General features: G+C 34.9%; 1 protein-coding gene and 2 long non-coding RNA genes across 10 annotated transcripts; all 3 read right to left on the bottom strand.

Moving 5' to 3' along the window:
• Nucleotides 1-4: 4 nt before the first annotated feature.
• On the bottom strand, nt 5-2,465 carry LOC103840130 (beta-1,6-galactosyltransferase GALT31A). Its single transcript, XM_009116600.3, has 11 exons — nt 2,142-2,465; nt 1,947-2,040; nt 1,826-1,872; nt 1,531-1,736; nt 1,370-1,433; nt 1,217-1,289; nt 1,017-1,137; nt 866-953; nt 661-786; nt 469-578; nt 5-377 (listed from the first exon to the last, which is right to left on the bottom strand). The coding sequence occupies exons 1-11, from the start codon at nt 2,237-2,239 to the stop codon at nt 229-231; spliced, it is 1,176 nt and encodes a 391-aa protein (XP_009114848.1). The 5' UTR covers nt 2,240-2,465; the 3' UTR covers nt 5-228.
• A 2,972-nt stretch (nt 2,466-5,437) lies between these two features.
• LOC117128251 lies at nt 5,438-6,893 on the bottom strand. Its single transcript, XR_004451526.1, has 3 exons — nt 6,844-6,893; nt 5,710-6,549; nt 5,438-5,526 (listed from the first exon to the last, which is right to left on the bottom strand). It is a non-coding gene; the product is annotated as an uncharacterized LOC117128251 (long non-coding RNA).
• A 434-nt stretch (nt 6,894-7,327) lies between these two features.
• LOC103840128 lies at nt 7,328-16,072 on the bottom strand. 8 transcript variants are annotated; one of them, XR_627551.3, is made up of 6 exons: nt 10,505-16,065; nt 10,332-10,430; nt 9,955-10,207; nt 9,822-9,866; nt 9,507-9,658; nt 7,328-9,374 (listed from the first exon to the last, which is right to left on the bottom strand). It is a non-coding gene; the product is annotated as an uncharacterized LOC103840128 (long non-coding RNA). The 8 variants fall into 8 exon arrangements; XR_627547.3 differs by having other exon boundaries at nt 7,328-8,964; nt 9,137-9,374; nt 9,507-10,207; nt 10,505-16,069; XR_627549.3 differs by having other exon boundaries at nt 7,328-8,964; nt 9,147-9,374; nt 9,507-10,207; nt 10,505-16,069.
• Nucleotides 16,073-17,382: the final 1,310 nt, after the last annotated feature.

The raw sequence follows: 17,382 nt of genomic DNA, 5'->3' as shown, positions 1-17,382 counted from the left end.
ATAATATAAAAACAAAACAAATTATTTTTTCTATAATCCAAACACAAAAGGAATCATTCATTATCAAATTTAGGGTTTAGGATTTGATTAAGGAGGCAAAACTTGAGGCTTTTAGATGATGATTCCTTTAATGTTTAACATGAACATCATCATTATGATCATAACCTACACTAATCATCATCCATAACATAAGAAGCTGAAGCTATACATTAAAATTGGTCAGAGAGCTTAGAAACTGGTGTGCCAGATTGCTCCTTGGCCTTCTCCGCAACGTTGGTGTACTTCAAGCATTCTATCCACTGATTTGCAGATTCCACTGCAGCTCCAGTCGAAGGATGCTGCGCAAGGGTTTCCTGCTTGACCCTTCCACTCACAATCTGCCACCACACACACACACACATATCTCATCTAAACACAGAAGAACCAAACTTTGCAATGAGTCAACAATAGTGTTCATCCATCTTTTACCTAAGGGTGTTCCGCAGCAGAGGCTTCTGTCATCGATGTGTTCAACATCTAGACCAATGAACCATGATCCTAAAGAGACATCTTCATTCGCGTACTTGTGTAGTAGTTGCCTGAATAAGACATTGTGGAAGGTGAGTGAGTCTAACATGTTTGGGAAGCTGACAGTAAAGAATCAGAGGTGAGAGAGCTCACCGGTTTACTGAGATATAGGTTGCTAAGTCTTTGGAGACGGCATAGATTTGTCCAGTGGCATGTCTGAAGTACTTGTTTCCTTCTTCACCGAACTTCCAATATTCCGGCTCATGGTACTTGACTCCTCTGCACACACGAAGATCCAGGGAAAAAGAGTCAAATGATCTGTGTAAAAAAGAGTCAAATGACAGACTTTGTTGCTTACTTTTGAGCAAGGACAGGTCCAGACTTCATGCACCCAATGTACACTCGCGGTTTTGATCTGTGGCGAGCCAATGTAGAACCAAGCATTCCTGGATGATAACTGAATTTAAATAAAGCTTTTCTTGACGTGAGAATGGTTTATGGAAACTGACCGAGATTAACGTGAACATCATCATCCACTTTGATGTAGAAGTCCGCATCCCATTTTGCAACAGCCGATGAGAAGTATATTTGGGTTTTAGATGATAACTCATGATAACCTTCTATGTGATTCTGCAACATTTGTTTAGTTTTTTTTTTTTAGCAAAAAATGCAAAAAGAACATAATAAGCACGTGGGAGAGGGGATCTACCAGGCGAAAGAAGTCCTTGTGTTGTTCTTCTTCTGCTTCAATTGTGTGGTCCAAGACTCCCCCAGGAGAGGAACTAGTAAGGAAGGGTTGATGTTAATAGTAAACTCAATTCAATGTTATGAAACTAAAGGTGAGTTTTAAGATTCTCTCTACCTGTGACCAATGACAAATCGCATAATGATTCCTTTCTCTGTCTCCAATCTTTTCAGTTCATCTCCTGCAAAAGGAAATGAACAAAGCAAACATTTTTTAAGCACTTATGTTTGTTACATCTGCAATGGAGAAAGAAGAGGTGTTTTTTGTTCTTGTTGAACCTTTAGGGAGCCAGGTTCCTCTTATGGAGTCTCTTCGTTTTCTGCTACTGAAAGCAGTCATGATTCCCATCACGAAGAACATCCGAGGCCGTTCCTTTGATTGATCAGCTACTGCTTTTGAAACAGCTGGAGATCCATCAGATCTTGCTGCTGCTCGAGCCGTAGCTAGTTCCACTTCAAGGGACGATATTGTTTTGTCTAGTGTCCTGTACATGAAATGCATAATAATAATCAATTAATGTTTCTGTATACACAAAAACATGTTACAGGCAGTGAGACAAAAAAGGCAGTTTACTTGATAACATCATGAGTATGGGAAACTCGAGATAGAGTGTCTCCTTCCTGAACAGAAGAATCATTTACCAAAATGAGATTAGTGAGTTTGAAAAACCTTCGGTTGTGTAATTGTGACTTGCCTTGTTCTGGCAATCAACAAGAGGATGAAGTGATGTAGCTTGATCAGATGAAGCTCTCCCATTGCTATCTACGGTTTCAGAAGTAGCCAAAAGCCTAGAGAAATAAAAGTTTAAGATTATGTAAGATAACAGAACAATGGAGGAGAAACAAGACCAGAAACATTAGAAAGAGAGAGAGAGAGAGAAGCAAAGAACCTGTTAATGACAAGAACACCGAGGAGGAAGCTAGAAATGCAGAGAACAATAACCCATCTCGCTGGAACTCCAGATTTCTGATGCCTCCCCATTCCCATGTTTTAATATAAATAAATAAAAATGTTCCTTCTCTCAGAGGAAGAACTCTGAAGAGAAGAGAGAAAGCTTCTTCCTTTGGTTTTAAGGTTGTCGAGAGAAAACAACAGCTGAACTCATCATCTTCTTCTCTCGGAATAGAAACACTCTCAATAATGTCTGTAATTGATTCCTACTTTTCTTTTCTTTTTTCACCACTCCCTATGTTAGTCTCATTTCTTTTCTTAAAAAAAAAAAGCAGAAAATGAATGATTTTGTTTTCATTTTTTTTATTCCTTCTCTTTTAATAATATAAATTCTTTTAAAAGTATTTTTATTTTTATTTCAAATGTAATTTGTTTTCATATTCGATGTAATTTTCTACATTTATTAGATCAATTATATTTTTTAATTGATTGATTAAACTGTAGCTAAAATTCTCTAATTTATATTAAAAAGGAAGAAATATATTTTTTCACATATAAATGCTTTTTAAAAGAATATATAAATGTTGACAAAAAAAGAATATATAAATCTGTGTGTTTTGTTTGTGTCGCGTGAATCTCAGCTTCACTGTTCTGTCCCAAGACAAAATACTAACTTCCAAATTTACCCTCCTTTATTCTTACAACCACCACCAATTGTTTTATTTCTGATTTCTCGTCTCTCTTCAACGGTTATATATATTACAATTTCGAAACGTAGCGCCAGTTTTAATTGGTCTTTTCGGACGTCTAGTTAGGTGACAATTGTCTTTTTCTTTCTCATTTATGTGATCTAATTTTCATTCCTGCTTCTTATATTCGTACAAAATCTAACCATACTATATACTTTACGTTTGCGTATACATATGCAGTATGCAGATAATGTCCATACCTTTGCTTGATGTTGTGGATCTTAACTACTTTTCTAACCTAAATTAATTTGTACTATGAGACAAAAACTGAGCGTGATAACAGCTTTAGGGGCTCGACGTTACTAGTCTTCAGATAATAGATCTAGGTCTCTTGATGCAAAGACTAATATAATAAGATATGTATATGGACTATTATATCCATAACTTTAGACCATCAGGTTCCACCAAACTTGATTATAAATTAATAATTTGTCATGATTAGTACCACTACCCATCGTTTTAACGGGATTATGGGTTGAATCTACAGATAAGCAAATTATTATAAAGTTTCATACGATCATTTCGGCTACACATAACTTTGAACCAAAGAAACATGTAAGAAAGACGGTTGATTTTATATTGTACCCAACATAGTATGCTATATTATTCATAGACATGAGCGCTGTCTTTAACTTTGATTAATGAATATTAGGGGTATTCCGGCGCTACGCGCCGGGTTCAGAAGTTGATTTCTCTTTTGAATTCCATTAGTTTCATTTTCATCTGTTAGTTGTTAGTCCAATTGAATCTGAATTATTAGTTTTTGCCAATTTAGATTTGAAGGCTTAAACTAATAATTGATTTTATGAGTACATGTAAGTAGATCTCATGATGTCATGTTTGCGTTTCTGACTCCCACTGAGTGAATAAGATAATTTTTTCACTTATGGGTTAGATGCAGTTTTTTGGTTTACGTATGTATTAAGGATTTTATTTATTATTTTAATTTTAGGAGCCAATACAGGAGGGTGTAATAATTTATTTTAAAAGTAAAGAAATATATAAATTAAATTTTTTTTTATTCATGATAAGAAATGTAAAATCTGGTTTGTCTTTAAAAAGCAAAGTAAACAATGACATATTTTATTTGGATCTATTAGCAATGTAATCGACAAATTTTTCAACTCTTAAGAAATAGTAACAATTCTTGCATAGATGATTTATGTTTTGGAGATTGCAACTTCTTGGAGGTTTGAGTCTTGCCATGTTTTTTAGATATATGTGCTTCAGCTGAATAGGATAGACACTGAGGTTTTCTTTTTAATTTTCCTCCAACAACACTTGGACTGTGTGTTTCCCCGAGTCTAGGGTATTTAGCTCCAGCAACTGCATTACCAAAAAAGAAGCATTATCCCAACCTCCAGCCAAGAGCACCACAAATGAGATAAAATGGTCCCCACACAACCCCGACCAAGGAAGTTGTTACATAATAAACTTGCATCTCAGTTTTTCAAAACACAGCATTAGCGAAAGTATCAAACATTTATTGTTCCTAGTTATAGGTTTATAACGCTAAGGTAGGTTATTTGTTTACTGAAAATTTTGCTGAGAATAAAAAGAACAAAAGATTCTGAATAAATGCAACAACAAAAAATGAAAGCAAGAAACTTTCTCTATCTATCTAAAAGGTATTCACTCTTGTTGTCTCGGAGTTGCTCTTTGAGCTTTTATTACATCAAATTTGCTCTGTATATTTTTCCTTTGGTTAAACTCACGGAACAGTTTGATGATATGAAGTTGTCTTTCTATTCAGATTGAGTTTGCTTCTTGTGGTTCCAGTACCCAGTTTGTGGTTCGGGTCGAGAGCTTCAATGTCCTGTAGAGAAATGATTACATTGTGTAAAGAGTAAAGCTTCTTCAACATGTTCTACAGAAGAAGAGTTGGTCCTAAACATTTACCTGAAGCAGACTTCAAACGAAGTGTATAGTGGCTCTTGCGGAACCTGTATGGAGATAGTGAAGCCCTTTAGCGCATATCTCAAGCTTCTGTCTCCAGCTCAACCTAGGGTTATCCGAGTCATTCCGATGGTCCTTAAGCGTTCCCTTTTCCCTATACTCATACACATCGATCATCTTGCTGTCCTCATTGCAATACCTGATTAAAGAAACAACATGCATGAGTCTGAACTGAGACAACATTTTGATCTATGTCCTGAATTTGTTTGATGTAAAGCTATATCGATCTGATTACTATTTCTGTGTTTCAATTTTTTTTTTAAGACATTACATTCTGTATTTGGAGATACTCACGGTAGAAACAAATTGATTGATTCTGTTGAGATACCATGTAATAAGAAAGCTTTCTTTCCTCGTCTGCACTTTATCTCAGGAACACTGCATCAAAACAAAAGAGAACAGTTCGATCCAATTAATATTTTTAATATATATTCAGTATTTCATCAGTGCAAGAGCAGAAAAGTTGGTTTCAAACCTTTGGATATGGCACCAAGAAAGTGAAAGTAATTGTCGGTCAAGAAACACACTAACATATGGGTTACGTGAAAGTGGTCACCTGTGAGGCGATATGATATAAGCATTTAGCTAAGACAACGTTTCGATCTTCTTAACACCACCATATTTCGTAGACGTTGACAATGAACCTTCCTACCGAGACCAACCTTGTGGTGACTAACTCTGTACATGATTTATAACATGAAGACATGTAAATTATTTTCACAGTAACAAAGGCTATAATCCTTACTTTGTGAGATAACTTTGGCTGGCTACACTCTCATGGTCAAAAAAGAAATGTGTTCCTGGGGTAGCATTTAGAAAAAAGATGGCTTAAAATAACATATGAGTGTTAGAAATGGTTACCTCCAACTAATTTAGGGTTGATATTGGTGGCTACAGCAACCTTTGGTTCCACACCTGACATTACTAATTCCTCATTGGAGCTCCGCAAGGTTGTCGAATACACTTATGCATGCGGGTCTGTCACAGTCGGACGTTAACAGTTAAATGTCATTTTGCAACCTTATAGCTTCCACCTTTCCACAGATGAAAATAGCAAAAGATATAGAGAAAATTGAATAAAAACTAATACCACTACACAAAGTCATAGATTTTTATCATGACATTCGTCACATAATAAAATGGTTTTAAAGTTTGATACAGAGAAAACTAAGGGTTAAGAGAAAGTGTTTTCCTATACCAAGCTTCTTCCTCTGCTCTGTACCAAATACAAATAAAGTTGTATATATTAAATTAGATCCACAGTTCCTAAAATTAGATATCTCAGAATAGCAGGAAGTAGTCAACAACACAGAGAATGAACATTTTCTCTAACCACACACAGACTTAGTACTTCAGGGAAGCATGTTAACTAAACCTGAAGATGTAAGCTAGATGACATGTAAACGATGTATATTGTGCGCAACCTGTGTACGACTAAGATCATGTGAACCAAAGTAGGATAGTCATGAATCAATCAGCTCACCGTAGATAAAGAAACGACTAAGATCATGTGATGGAAAATAAGTCATAGCACAATAGTAACAAAGAAACATGTTAGTTTATCCGAATAGTAACTGAACATGCAAGATAGATTAATAGACAAATTAGATTATCTTGTCCAGCACATACCCTATTACAATATTGAAAGCATATAAAATACAATGGAGAAGCGCACCTTTTGCTGGTTTCTCAAATCGTAGGCTAATATATGTCTATTATTTCCATACAAAAAAAAGAGAAACCATAGAGAACTCAATGAGTTAGAAGTAATTACCATGAGCATAGCCTAAAAAGAAACACAAAAATTTAAGCTTGGGAGGTAATCAATCAAAGATAAACATATAGTGTCCTGAGAAAATGACAGGGAAATCAATTATCTTATTGCATTGCCATCTCAAACAGGTAACAAATGAATGATACTCAATTCGTCTACAAAACAGTAGATAATATTTACATAATATCAATTCAAATTTGTTAATGCTCTCTCAAACGTACGTCCATTCGTGAGTGGATTTCGAGCCTCCCAGAAGTGAATCAGACGAAACCTCAACTCCGCTTCGTGTGGGCCGAATGAAACATCTCGGAATAACATGACTTGGTCTGCATGCGCGGAGGAGAGAGTGGTAGCAATGTTTGGTTTCACCGGAACGGTAGATGAAACATCAGTCTTCACAATCGCATAGGAAGCGATGGACTTCCCATTTGGTTTCACAGTAGCAGAGGAGGCGATGATCTTCTTGCCGGTCTTGCGGTCACTGGAGTCGGCGGAGTTGCCGGTGGGTTCCATCGGGATGAACGTCTGAGTTTTTTTTCTGAGAGAATGATTTCGATGGAGACATAAGATAAGAAAAGAGATCTATAAATAGAAAAATTGAAAGGAAGGTGAAAAGAAGCCATTGAATGAGTTGAAACAAAGTTTTGATTAGAGCAATTAGTGATGAAGTTAATCGGCTAAACAGATTTGCAGTGAAGGGGAAAGGAAGAGGTGAAAGTTGAAAGGTAGGGGAAGAAGGAACTTAGGTTACGCCGTCTTTGCGTCTCCGAAACACGAACACAACACATGTGGGCCAAAATAAACAGAAGCCCAAATAAGCGGGTCGCAAAATACACCCGAAGCCCAACTTGAACCAACTCGTTGATGACATGGCCGAACGCTGATTTCTTACTGGATGAATTTCCAGTCCGACGTGGACCATCTCAGAAGGCTTGATATTTGCCTTTTAGTATAGTTAGACTAGGGTCGGGTCCGGGATACGCCCGGAATTTTCCTATAATTTTTGTTATTTGTTTGCTATTTATATTTATATATATATATATATGTGTTATAAAAATATATGCCTTTTAGACAATTTTAAAATTATTTTCATTATTAGAAACTATGTATAACATAATAAAGATAATGAATAAATAATGAATTAATCTTAGTTATGTTCTGAATTTTTTTATCTTGCTTATTTATATTTACTGTAAAATAATTTTTAAATATACACAAATTAGAACATTTCTCTTTTGAAGTTTTTTTCTTCAACCTGCCCTACATATATTTTGATTTATTTGGACCATCTAATTTTCCAATATATATATATATATATATATATATATATATATATAATCAATTTTTGAACAATTGTCATAATAGTATTTGCATAATATTGTTATTTTCTTGAGAAAATAGTTATTAACAAAGTATAACAAATTATGTATTGTGGTTAAAATTCTATATTGTAGTTGTCTTTGGATGTCATATGATAATGCATAATATGTATTTTGACATTTATTTTTAAATGCATGATATGTAAGTAAGGCTTTTTCTCAATGAATAAACAATTGCGACACCAATATTTTCTGGTCAAAAGATAACCAATTTCTTTATTTTTTTTAAAGACAAACAATTTAATCCATTCTTAATATGTCAAGCTCCTTTCTTTATTGTTCTATTGTCTTATTCTATTATCAATTTTGAATAATCTTCTTTACTAAATAGGATTTCATCTTTTCCTTTAAATTCTACAACGTTCTTATCCTTTTATCATTAATTTTAAGATGTTGTAGATTATTTCAACCTTTTTCAACATGTTTATCAATATATTCCTATTTTCACTTATAAAGAAATTGTTACACCAGTGGGAATTTTTTCACGCAAGAATCAAATAACAGAACAATCAAAAACTTAAACGAAGAGAAATGATCACGATTTGTTAATGGCTCCGTCAATTTTTTTCTGGACTGTAAAACATATATTTTTTACCGGCTATACATTGCCCGCGTATCTTTCCAGTTTCACAACACAACACATATTTTATCAGCAAATATTCTCCAGCTAAAGAATTATTTGTTACAGATAGAATCAAAAGCCAGTTTCTATCATCAACCTCAAGAACCTGACTCATCTCTATCTTACACTTAATCACTTTCCGGGTCCATTACCAGCGATTTTCCAGGAGTTAAAGAATCTTAAGGTTCTTGATATTTAAAAAACTCAAGGGAAGCATCTCAGCCTCTCTTTCAAGTTTGGCCAGACTTAGAGTCTTGAACCCTGCAAACAACTTCTCAGGGGAAATTCCTCATGGTGATCTTCCAAACCTGAAGTAAATAGTTATCCAATGATAGCTACATCTGCATCACAACACTTGATTAATCTTTCTATTCTTCATCCAGAATAAAACCAACGCAAAAGAAAAATAAAATATTACGGTGGAAGCAGTTAAATTAACTTCGATGCAGATTAATGTTCACAGCATGATTTTACTTTTTAGATTAATGTTCACAACATGATTTTACTTTTTACCTGCACTCACCTCTCTCCCCCTCTCTCCCTCACTCCGTCACTCCCTCGCATGTCTTTTTTTTTTTTTTGGCCTCACTCCTTCCATTTTTATTCTTCAAGATGTAGTGGCCGCAGATCACTCTGCTCTAGTTCATACCGCTACTCAACTTAAGGTATTCAAAAAATCCGACTACAACACTTTATCCCATTGGTATCGTCGTTTCAGGGGGACTATCTCTGGCCACACTTGCGGTTGAATCTGTATAAATGCAATGAATGGAGCCCATTAGAGACTTCAAAATTAATAAATTTAAACTATGAATATCCATCAGCAAGATCTAAACAAGAACGGTAACAGCCATAGGGTCGAAGCAAATACTCTTTTGTTTACCTGAAAGAACGGGACGTACAGAGCCTCTGCAGCAGTCGGTCTGTTTCATGGGTCCCAGAGAAGAGCCACTGATGGAGTACCACTCAAACTGATACTAACCAACTTTTAATGTGTATACACAGGATTGTAGAAGTACTTCAGATGCCCTTTACCTGTCAGCACAAAGCTTTTAGAGTCAGTTAGGCAGCAACGGTCTGCCGACTAATAAAATTATGGGTCACTGAAGTAGAAATATAGACGCATATATTGATATACTAAAAGAGACATTGCGATAGAAAAAGGGAATCAAATCTTTATCAGCGTATAACAGCATACTCGATCAATCCGAACTCGGATTAACCTCTCATGCCAGTTCAAAATCTGAAATGATTATTATGGGGTTAGAGAAACAGATCTTTTGCAACAACCAACACAAGCATAAACATAGATTGGTGACAAATAACTTAACCATGATTGTTAGAGAGATATAGTGGCCAAAATAAACACTGTCAATCTTCACAGTGGATGTTTGAAGCTTTGTATCGATTGACACCTCAAGGCTACCAATCAACTGGCTACGATCGTGTTGGAGCTAACCACGTTGATGCATCTAAGAATCAACTTCAACATTGTGATATCCCACATACACGTCTCCGTTAAGTTTTTATTGCTTCCAGCTTAATCATGCTTGCTTCTCTTGGGTCCAACAATCTCTCTCGAAACTTGATCACAAACACAAAATCAAACATTTCAAGAGAATATCTTGGACTAAACTATCAGGAATCCATAAAGAATATCACTTTTTTATAGTCAGAGGCAAGAGAAAAAGATTGTGAAATAAAAAACCTTTGAATTGGAAGTTGTAAGAATCAAAGAAGTTGGAGTCTCCTTGCCATTATCAGCTGAGATCAACTTTGTTTCAATGTCTGAACTCGATCAAAATTTCTATAAAAAAATGTGTTAAAAAAGTTTATACTGTTAGGAAGTGTGAGGATGATGATCAGGGTATGAAGGCTGACCTTTTTATAGGTGGAGATCCACCACCCATTGAATGAGACATCGTGCTTGATGGAGTTAAGAAGTTTCTTAAAGGGGATGAATCAAGGAATCTCGTAACGTCACCGATAAGAATCAAAGACGAAACGACAAATCGAAGCTTGACAGAGAGCTTCTTCGCAACATTCGTCTCACTCGCATTCATTAACGCTGGAACTTATCAAAGCTTCGAGGAAATACGAGGAACCTTAGGAACAACGCATCGTGAAGAAGATAGAAGGACGAAAGAACCAATTTTTAACGGGCCAAAACTTTTCCCGTATGACCCCAATAGAAGTCACGAATCTAAATTTTTTTTTAAAGAAGAGACACGTGTCACATCCGTGTGTGATGTGACAAAAAAACAACTTCCCATTGGTCGATTTTCTTTGGGGACGTGGACAGCCTAAAAACTCAGGATATCTGGCTTTTAGTATTGTGATTATCATGAAGGGACATAAACTTCAATTTTAATTAGGACTTTTAACGTTAAAACCCTTTAAATAAGTTTGTGTTGGTTAAAAATCTTCAAACTAAGTATTTAACGAAAGATCCCCAAACTAGCTTTATTTAATGAATTCAACCCTACCAGATCATAATTACCATTACTAATGCTAAATCTTTAGTTTAAGGGTTTTTACATTAAGTAAACATAATTGAGGGATTTTACCATTAAAATATTAAAAATCAAAAAATTAAAATTTTATAATATTATCTAAAAAGTAGTAACATAAATTTTCAAAATTACGATTTTTAATTTTTTTTTTTGTAAATATATGAGTTGCTGTGTTTTTAACATCAATATTATATATGTATAAATTAAAAATGTACAAACCTAGAAAATATAATAAAAAATTATCTAAAGATTTACCTGTAATAAAATTACTAAAAGATTAAAAATGTAAAAAACAAGAAAATATAATAAAAAATATATCTTATCTAATAAAAATGTAATAATAAATCTGTAGATAACTTTTATTATATTTCTGGGTTTTACATTTTTAATTTATACATATATAATGTTGATGTTAAAAACACATCAAACTCATATATTTACAAAAAAAAAATGCTAATTTTTGAAAATTTAAGTTACTAATTTTTAGATAATATTATATAATTTTGAATTCTTTTGGTTTTTTAGATTTTTAATGGTAAAACTCCTCAACTATGTTTACTTAATGTAGAAACCCCAAAATAAAAATTTACTAGTAGTAATGGTAATTATAACCGGTTAGGATTTAATCCATTAAATAAAGTTAGTTTGGAAGGGGTTAGTTAAATACTTAGTTTGAAAGTTTTTATCCAAAACAAACTTATTTGGGGAGTTTTTAACGTAAAAAATCCTTTTAATTTTGATTACTTTGGCATGTATTCATTTTCCCATTAGACTTGTAATAAAGAAAAAAAGTTTTAAATCTTTTTTGTGAAGAAAGTGATTCTTTCAGATAAAAAGATAAAACTTGTTTATCTTAATTAAAAAATTGGAGAAACGCGGGGGAGAGAACTTTCGACCGTCCGACATAGGTGCCAGAATTGGATAGAACCCCTCCGAAAACTAAAAAATAAATTTTTAGAAAATTAATTGAGAGAAACGCGTCTGTTCAAAGGTGAGAAAATTTTTTTGTTTAACTTAACTAAGGCTAGAGTCTAAAAATGATGTTTTCCGTTTTATATTAAGTGTCACTTTACGATATTTTTTTTGTTACATAAAAAATATAATTCTACAATTTCAATGCAGTTTATACTTTTTTTTGTCAACTACTTATTTTTAGCTCAATATTAATTGTAAAATGCATTGATTTTATAAATAAATTTATTTATCTAAAATGCCATTGAGTAAATATATGACATTAATGAAAATATAAATGCGTTTCAATCAGTTTTTTAGTGTGAAAAATGTCTACGTGACATTCTTTGTGAAATAGAGTGAGTAAAACGTTTATTTGTCAAAGTTACAGTTTTAAGTTATTTTTTCAGTTTCATAAAGGTATCTCCAATGGTACACAAAAATTTTATCTATATTTCACTCTAAAATAGAGTAACTTTATTATAGAGTTGAATTTGTTCCAATTGTTCACTTTATAATAAAGTTACTCTATAATAGAGTGAAATATAGAGTAAGAGCATCTCCAACCCCACTCTATTTTTCACTCTAAAATAGAGTTTAGAGTAAAAAATGCTCCAATGGTACTCTTTTTCTCACTCTATAATAGAGTGAAAAATATGTTTACTCCAAATATAGAGTAATTTGTTTTTTCTTTGTTCATCACTATATTTTCTACTCTAAAATAGAGTACCATTGGAGCAAAATCAAACTCTATTATAGAGTTACTCTATTTTAAAGTAAAAAATAGAGTAAGCCATTGGAGATGGTCTAAGGGCATCTCCAATGTACACAAAAACTATATCTATATTTCACTTTAAAATAAAGTAACTCTATTATAGAGTTTAATTTGTTATAACGATTCACTTTAAAATAAAATTATTCTATAACAGAGTGAAATATATAGTAATGTTGTTTTTTTTTACTCTATATTTGGAGTAAAAAAACAACATTACTCTATATTTTACTCTATTATAGAATAACTCAATAAAGTAAACGTATGAGTAAATCCAACTCTATAATAGAGTTAATCTATTCACTACAAGAAAACAAAAGATTTACGAGGGCGGTTTTCCTCGTGATTTCGTCGTAAAAACATGTTTACGAGGAATTAGCGAGGAAACCCATTTCGTCGTTATAAGTTTGTCGTAACGCATATTTCCTCGCTAATTCATCGTAACATAGCGAGTAAATGATTTCGTCGTAAAAACGAAGAATAATATTTCGTCGTAAAGACTACGTAAAGCTTCCACATAAGAACGTCGCTAAGTTTCCTCGTAAATACCTCGAAATGAGTTCCTCGCAAAACAGACGTAAATAACTCAAAAATAAATCCTCGTAAAGTACACGTAAATACCTTGAAAGTTTTCCTCGTAAAGAACAAGTTTAGTTTTCCACGTCATTTCCTTGTAAAGCCTTCCTCGTAAAGAACTCGTTAAACTTCCACGTAAAGAAGTCGCAACGTTAGCTACGAATTTACTTCGTTTCATTATTTTACAGAAATATTAAAATATAATTAAAAAATAATTAAAATTATTTAATTTATTAATAAAATTAAAATTCTAAAAAATCAAAACCAAAATTTTTTATGTATAAATAAGTTTTGAATTTATAATACAACAACCGAATAAAAAAGAACTAAGAGTCGTTCATCGACCGGTAGAATTCATCACTCCTCCTCGCTACATCCGCCTCGGCATGTGTGTCGGATGATGACTCGCCTTGAATAGGATTTTGCTGTCTCATGTTCCTTAACAAGGTCTCCCATTCCGGATTTGTGGCCGCTACAACGTCCAAGAAGCCCTCGAGTCCACCCACACGAGCTGTGAACGCAGATCGCGTCGAGGTCAACTCGTGACGCAGCTCAGTGGATTCTCTACGCAGCTCATCGGACTCTCTACGCAGCTGAGAGACTTCATCATCCCGTCGCTGACCATAAGACGATGTCGCTCTCGGAACATCGTTGACAAAACCAGTCCCCAACGTCCGTCCCTTTTTTTTAGGGACAATCTTAAAAAAAAAATATTGTTTGTAAAAATTTAAAGTTAAATTAAATGAATAAGAAAAAAAATAAAAAATTTTAATTAAAAAATTTACCTCCTCGTAAATCTTATCCACTTCAAGTGTGGATAAGGTGACGGGTAATCCGTCGGTCGACTGCTGGGTCAGCTGGGTCTGGCGGTCTTCAACACGAGCAACCAAGTCGTTGTAGATTTGCTCGGACTTGCCATCTAGAAATACGCCCGCCTTGTTCTTGTGGGTCTTCTCGTAAAGTCCACAAGAGACGGAAAATGTCCCGTCTCTTTGGCCTAAAAAATATTTAAGAAAGTTAAAATATTAAAATATTTAAATATATTAAAATTTTTATTTAATGAAATATTTAATTACCATTTCCAAACGGACACCGGCGTGTGGTTTTTGGCCCGTAGTGTGAAGCGTCGGCCCGTTCCCGTTCTCATCGACCGTGTTACGGGAGTTAGAGCAAGACTGGGCGATTCTAATGGAATCAGGAATACGCCAATATCGGATGAGGCCATCCCACACATCGTAGTGAGCTCAGCGGGTTTTCCACGCTCATACCCCTTCACGATCCAGTCACCTTTCCAGTTGGAGACCGTATCCAACAAGCAAACTTTCGCTTATGCGATAAACTTCTTCCTCACCGTCTCAGTGATCTCCCAGGCCCAATTATATTTTTGTTGTTGGAAAAAATAAATTAATAATTAGTTTTTAAAAAAGAAATATATATATATAAATCTTGAAAAAATTAAAGTATATATATATATATATATATTTAATTAATAGAAACTTACGGCATAAATTTTGAACCACGTACTTCTGACGTAGTGAGGCGTTTTACTCCAGTTCGGATGTGGCATGGAGAAGTAACCTTTGATCGTAACGGTTACGTCCGATGCAAGACATCCGTCAACCCCAAATATGAAAAAAAACAAATTTAAAATATAAATTATTTTTTAATGTTATAAAAGAATTTTAAACGAATTAAAAAAAATTAATGTAACATGCCACAAAGTTCCGTCCGGTCGGTCGGGATCGATGACTGGTAAACCTTCTCTGCCTGGCAGACGGAGAATGTCCTTTACAGTGTACTGCGAGTAAGGATCACTCAGAGGCACCATCAAATCGGGATGAATTTCGGCGGGCATCGGAGGTGCCATCGGAGGAGGCACAGGAGGTGGCATCGTCGGATGAGCCATTGGGGGAGGCACATGAGGAACCGATGGTGCACTAGAAGAAGGAGACCGAGAGACTCTCGGAGAAGACTGAGTCTCGAGGACAGTCTCCTGACCCGAAGAACCGGGAGCTGAAGAAGAACCGGCAGCTGAAGAAGACGGGTCTAAACGACTACCCGGCTCACCGAACATCTCTCTGTAATGGACAGTAAGTATGTTCTTTCGAACCTGGAAAAAAATTTAAATTTTAATAATTAACATCAACAGTATAGTTCCCTACATTATCCACCTAATCAACACTAATTAACATAAAATCCGTAAACCTATATAAATTCGCTATACTAACCACCTAATCTATCCTAAACTAATCAAATTATAGGGAATTAGAGAGACTTACCATTGCTACGAAATAGAGAGGAAGTGGAGAAGAAGTGGAGAGGAAAGAAAGAGCGAGCCCTCGGGGGTATATATAAGATTACATGTCCTCTTCATTTCCTTGTAAAGTTACGAGAAATTACAAAGGCCTGTTTTTTATTATACGAGGAAATAACGACGAATTACAAAGGTCCGCATGTAGGAAAACATCCAGGGACCTTTTTGGATGGTTCGGACCAGGTATTAATATGGTCAAGAATAGCAACTCCCGTTGCATGCACATCTCCGGTGGCAGGTTGTATGGCGTAAGAAAAACTGGCCACAATGAATATTGTCTCCCTGACATTCCAACCGGACTAAATCCATCTGTGCATAATCCGAGATACACATTCCGGCTATTGCTAGCGAAATCCGGATGTACTTTGTTGAAATGTTTCCAGGCTCTTGCATCTGATGGATGAGTCATCTCACCATCCGTCTGAGTATGCTCGGCATGACATCTCATCTTTCCAGCAGTCTGCTCTGATTGATACAATCTTTTCAATCTCTCTGTAATTGGTAGGTACCACATCCTTTGGTACGGTACCCTATTACATCCCCGTCCTTGCGACTTGAATCGTGGCTTCTTGCAGAATCGACATTCTTCTAGCTTCTCATCATCTCCCCCAATAGATCATGCAGTTGTCGATGCAAACATCTATCATATTCGAAGGCAACCCAAGACTATAAACCAGTTTCTGAATCTCATAATAAGAATCAGCAGACACATTGTCTTCCAGCAAATACTCTTTAAACAAGTCCGCCCATTCGTTCATGCAACTTTCAAGTAGATTGTGATCAGTTTTAATATTCATCATTCTAGCAGCCAACGACAATTTAGAGAGACCTTCTCTACAACCACTGTAAAGTGGTTGATTCGCCGCGTTTAACATTTCGTAAAACTTTTTTGCATCTATATTAGGTTCTTCATTTTCATCATGAGCTACAAATGCATCAGCTACCATATCATGAATCCTATCATAATCTACCATCTCCTCCTGATGGTAACTATGTTCATTATGCAAATGATGATCAACCGGTTCTTCCTGAAAATTGCTATTACTACTATTAGCTTCATTCTGATCATAATTAAAACCTTCTCCATGTTGAAACGAGATATAGTAATTTGGCGTGAAACCTCTATTTATTAAATGCTTCCAAACATTTTCACGGTTTGCCAATTTTGAATTGTTGCATTTCCGAAAAGGACAGAACATCTTACCACTTTCTTGGGCGAGCGGTGTTGAATCTGCTTGATGCATAAATGTCTCCAGCCCCACAAGGTATTCTTTTGTCACTCTCCCGTTAGCATCTCTACGCATATACATCCACTTCCGCAACTTGTAAATAGTCCCGGAGCCAGCCTTTTTTTTTCTTTCACGTTTTTTTGTTGTTGGTGTGTTTAAAATGATGTTAAAACATCCATATTTATAGGAAATTTCGAATCTGGTAGATGTAATTTTCTTATGAATTTACGACGAAAATTAATTAGGTGGCCGAAAAAAAAACGTGGGCACCTACAAATTTGGTGGATTCAAAATTTCCTTGCTAAGTACACGTAAATTATTTCCTCGTATAGAACACGCGAAGTTTATGTCGTTTTCACGAGGAAATAGTGTTTACTCGTAAAAGCCACGTTACGTTACATCGA

This window comes from Brassica rapa, chromosome A09, assembly GCF_000309985.2.
Source record: "Brassica rapa cultivar Chiifu-401-42 chromosome A09, CAAS_Brap_v3.01, whole genome shotgun sequence".
Lineage (NCBI taxonomy): Eukaryota > Viridiplantae > Streptophyta > Magnoliopsida > Brassicales > Brassicaceae > Brassica > Brassica rapa.
This window is presented reverse-complemented; position numbering and strand designations above follow the sequence as displayed.

Coding starts and splice junctions, on each gene's coding strand:
- LOC103840130 (XM_009116600.3), bottom strand. CDS start 2,239: ATGGGAATGGGGAGGCATCAGAAATCTGGAGTTCCAGCGAGATGGGTT. Junction 1,434..1,530: donor AGGAACCTGGCTCCCTAAAG/GTTCAACAAGAA, acceptor TTCCTTTTGCAG/GAGATGAACTGAAAAGATTG. Junction 1,138..1,216: donor ACAAGGACTTCTTTCGCCTG/GTAGATCCCCTC, acceptor CAAATGTTGCAG/AATCACATAGAAGGTTATCA.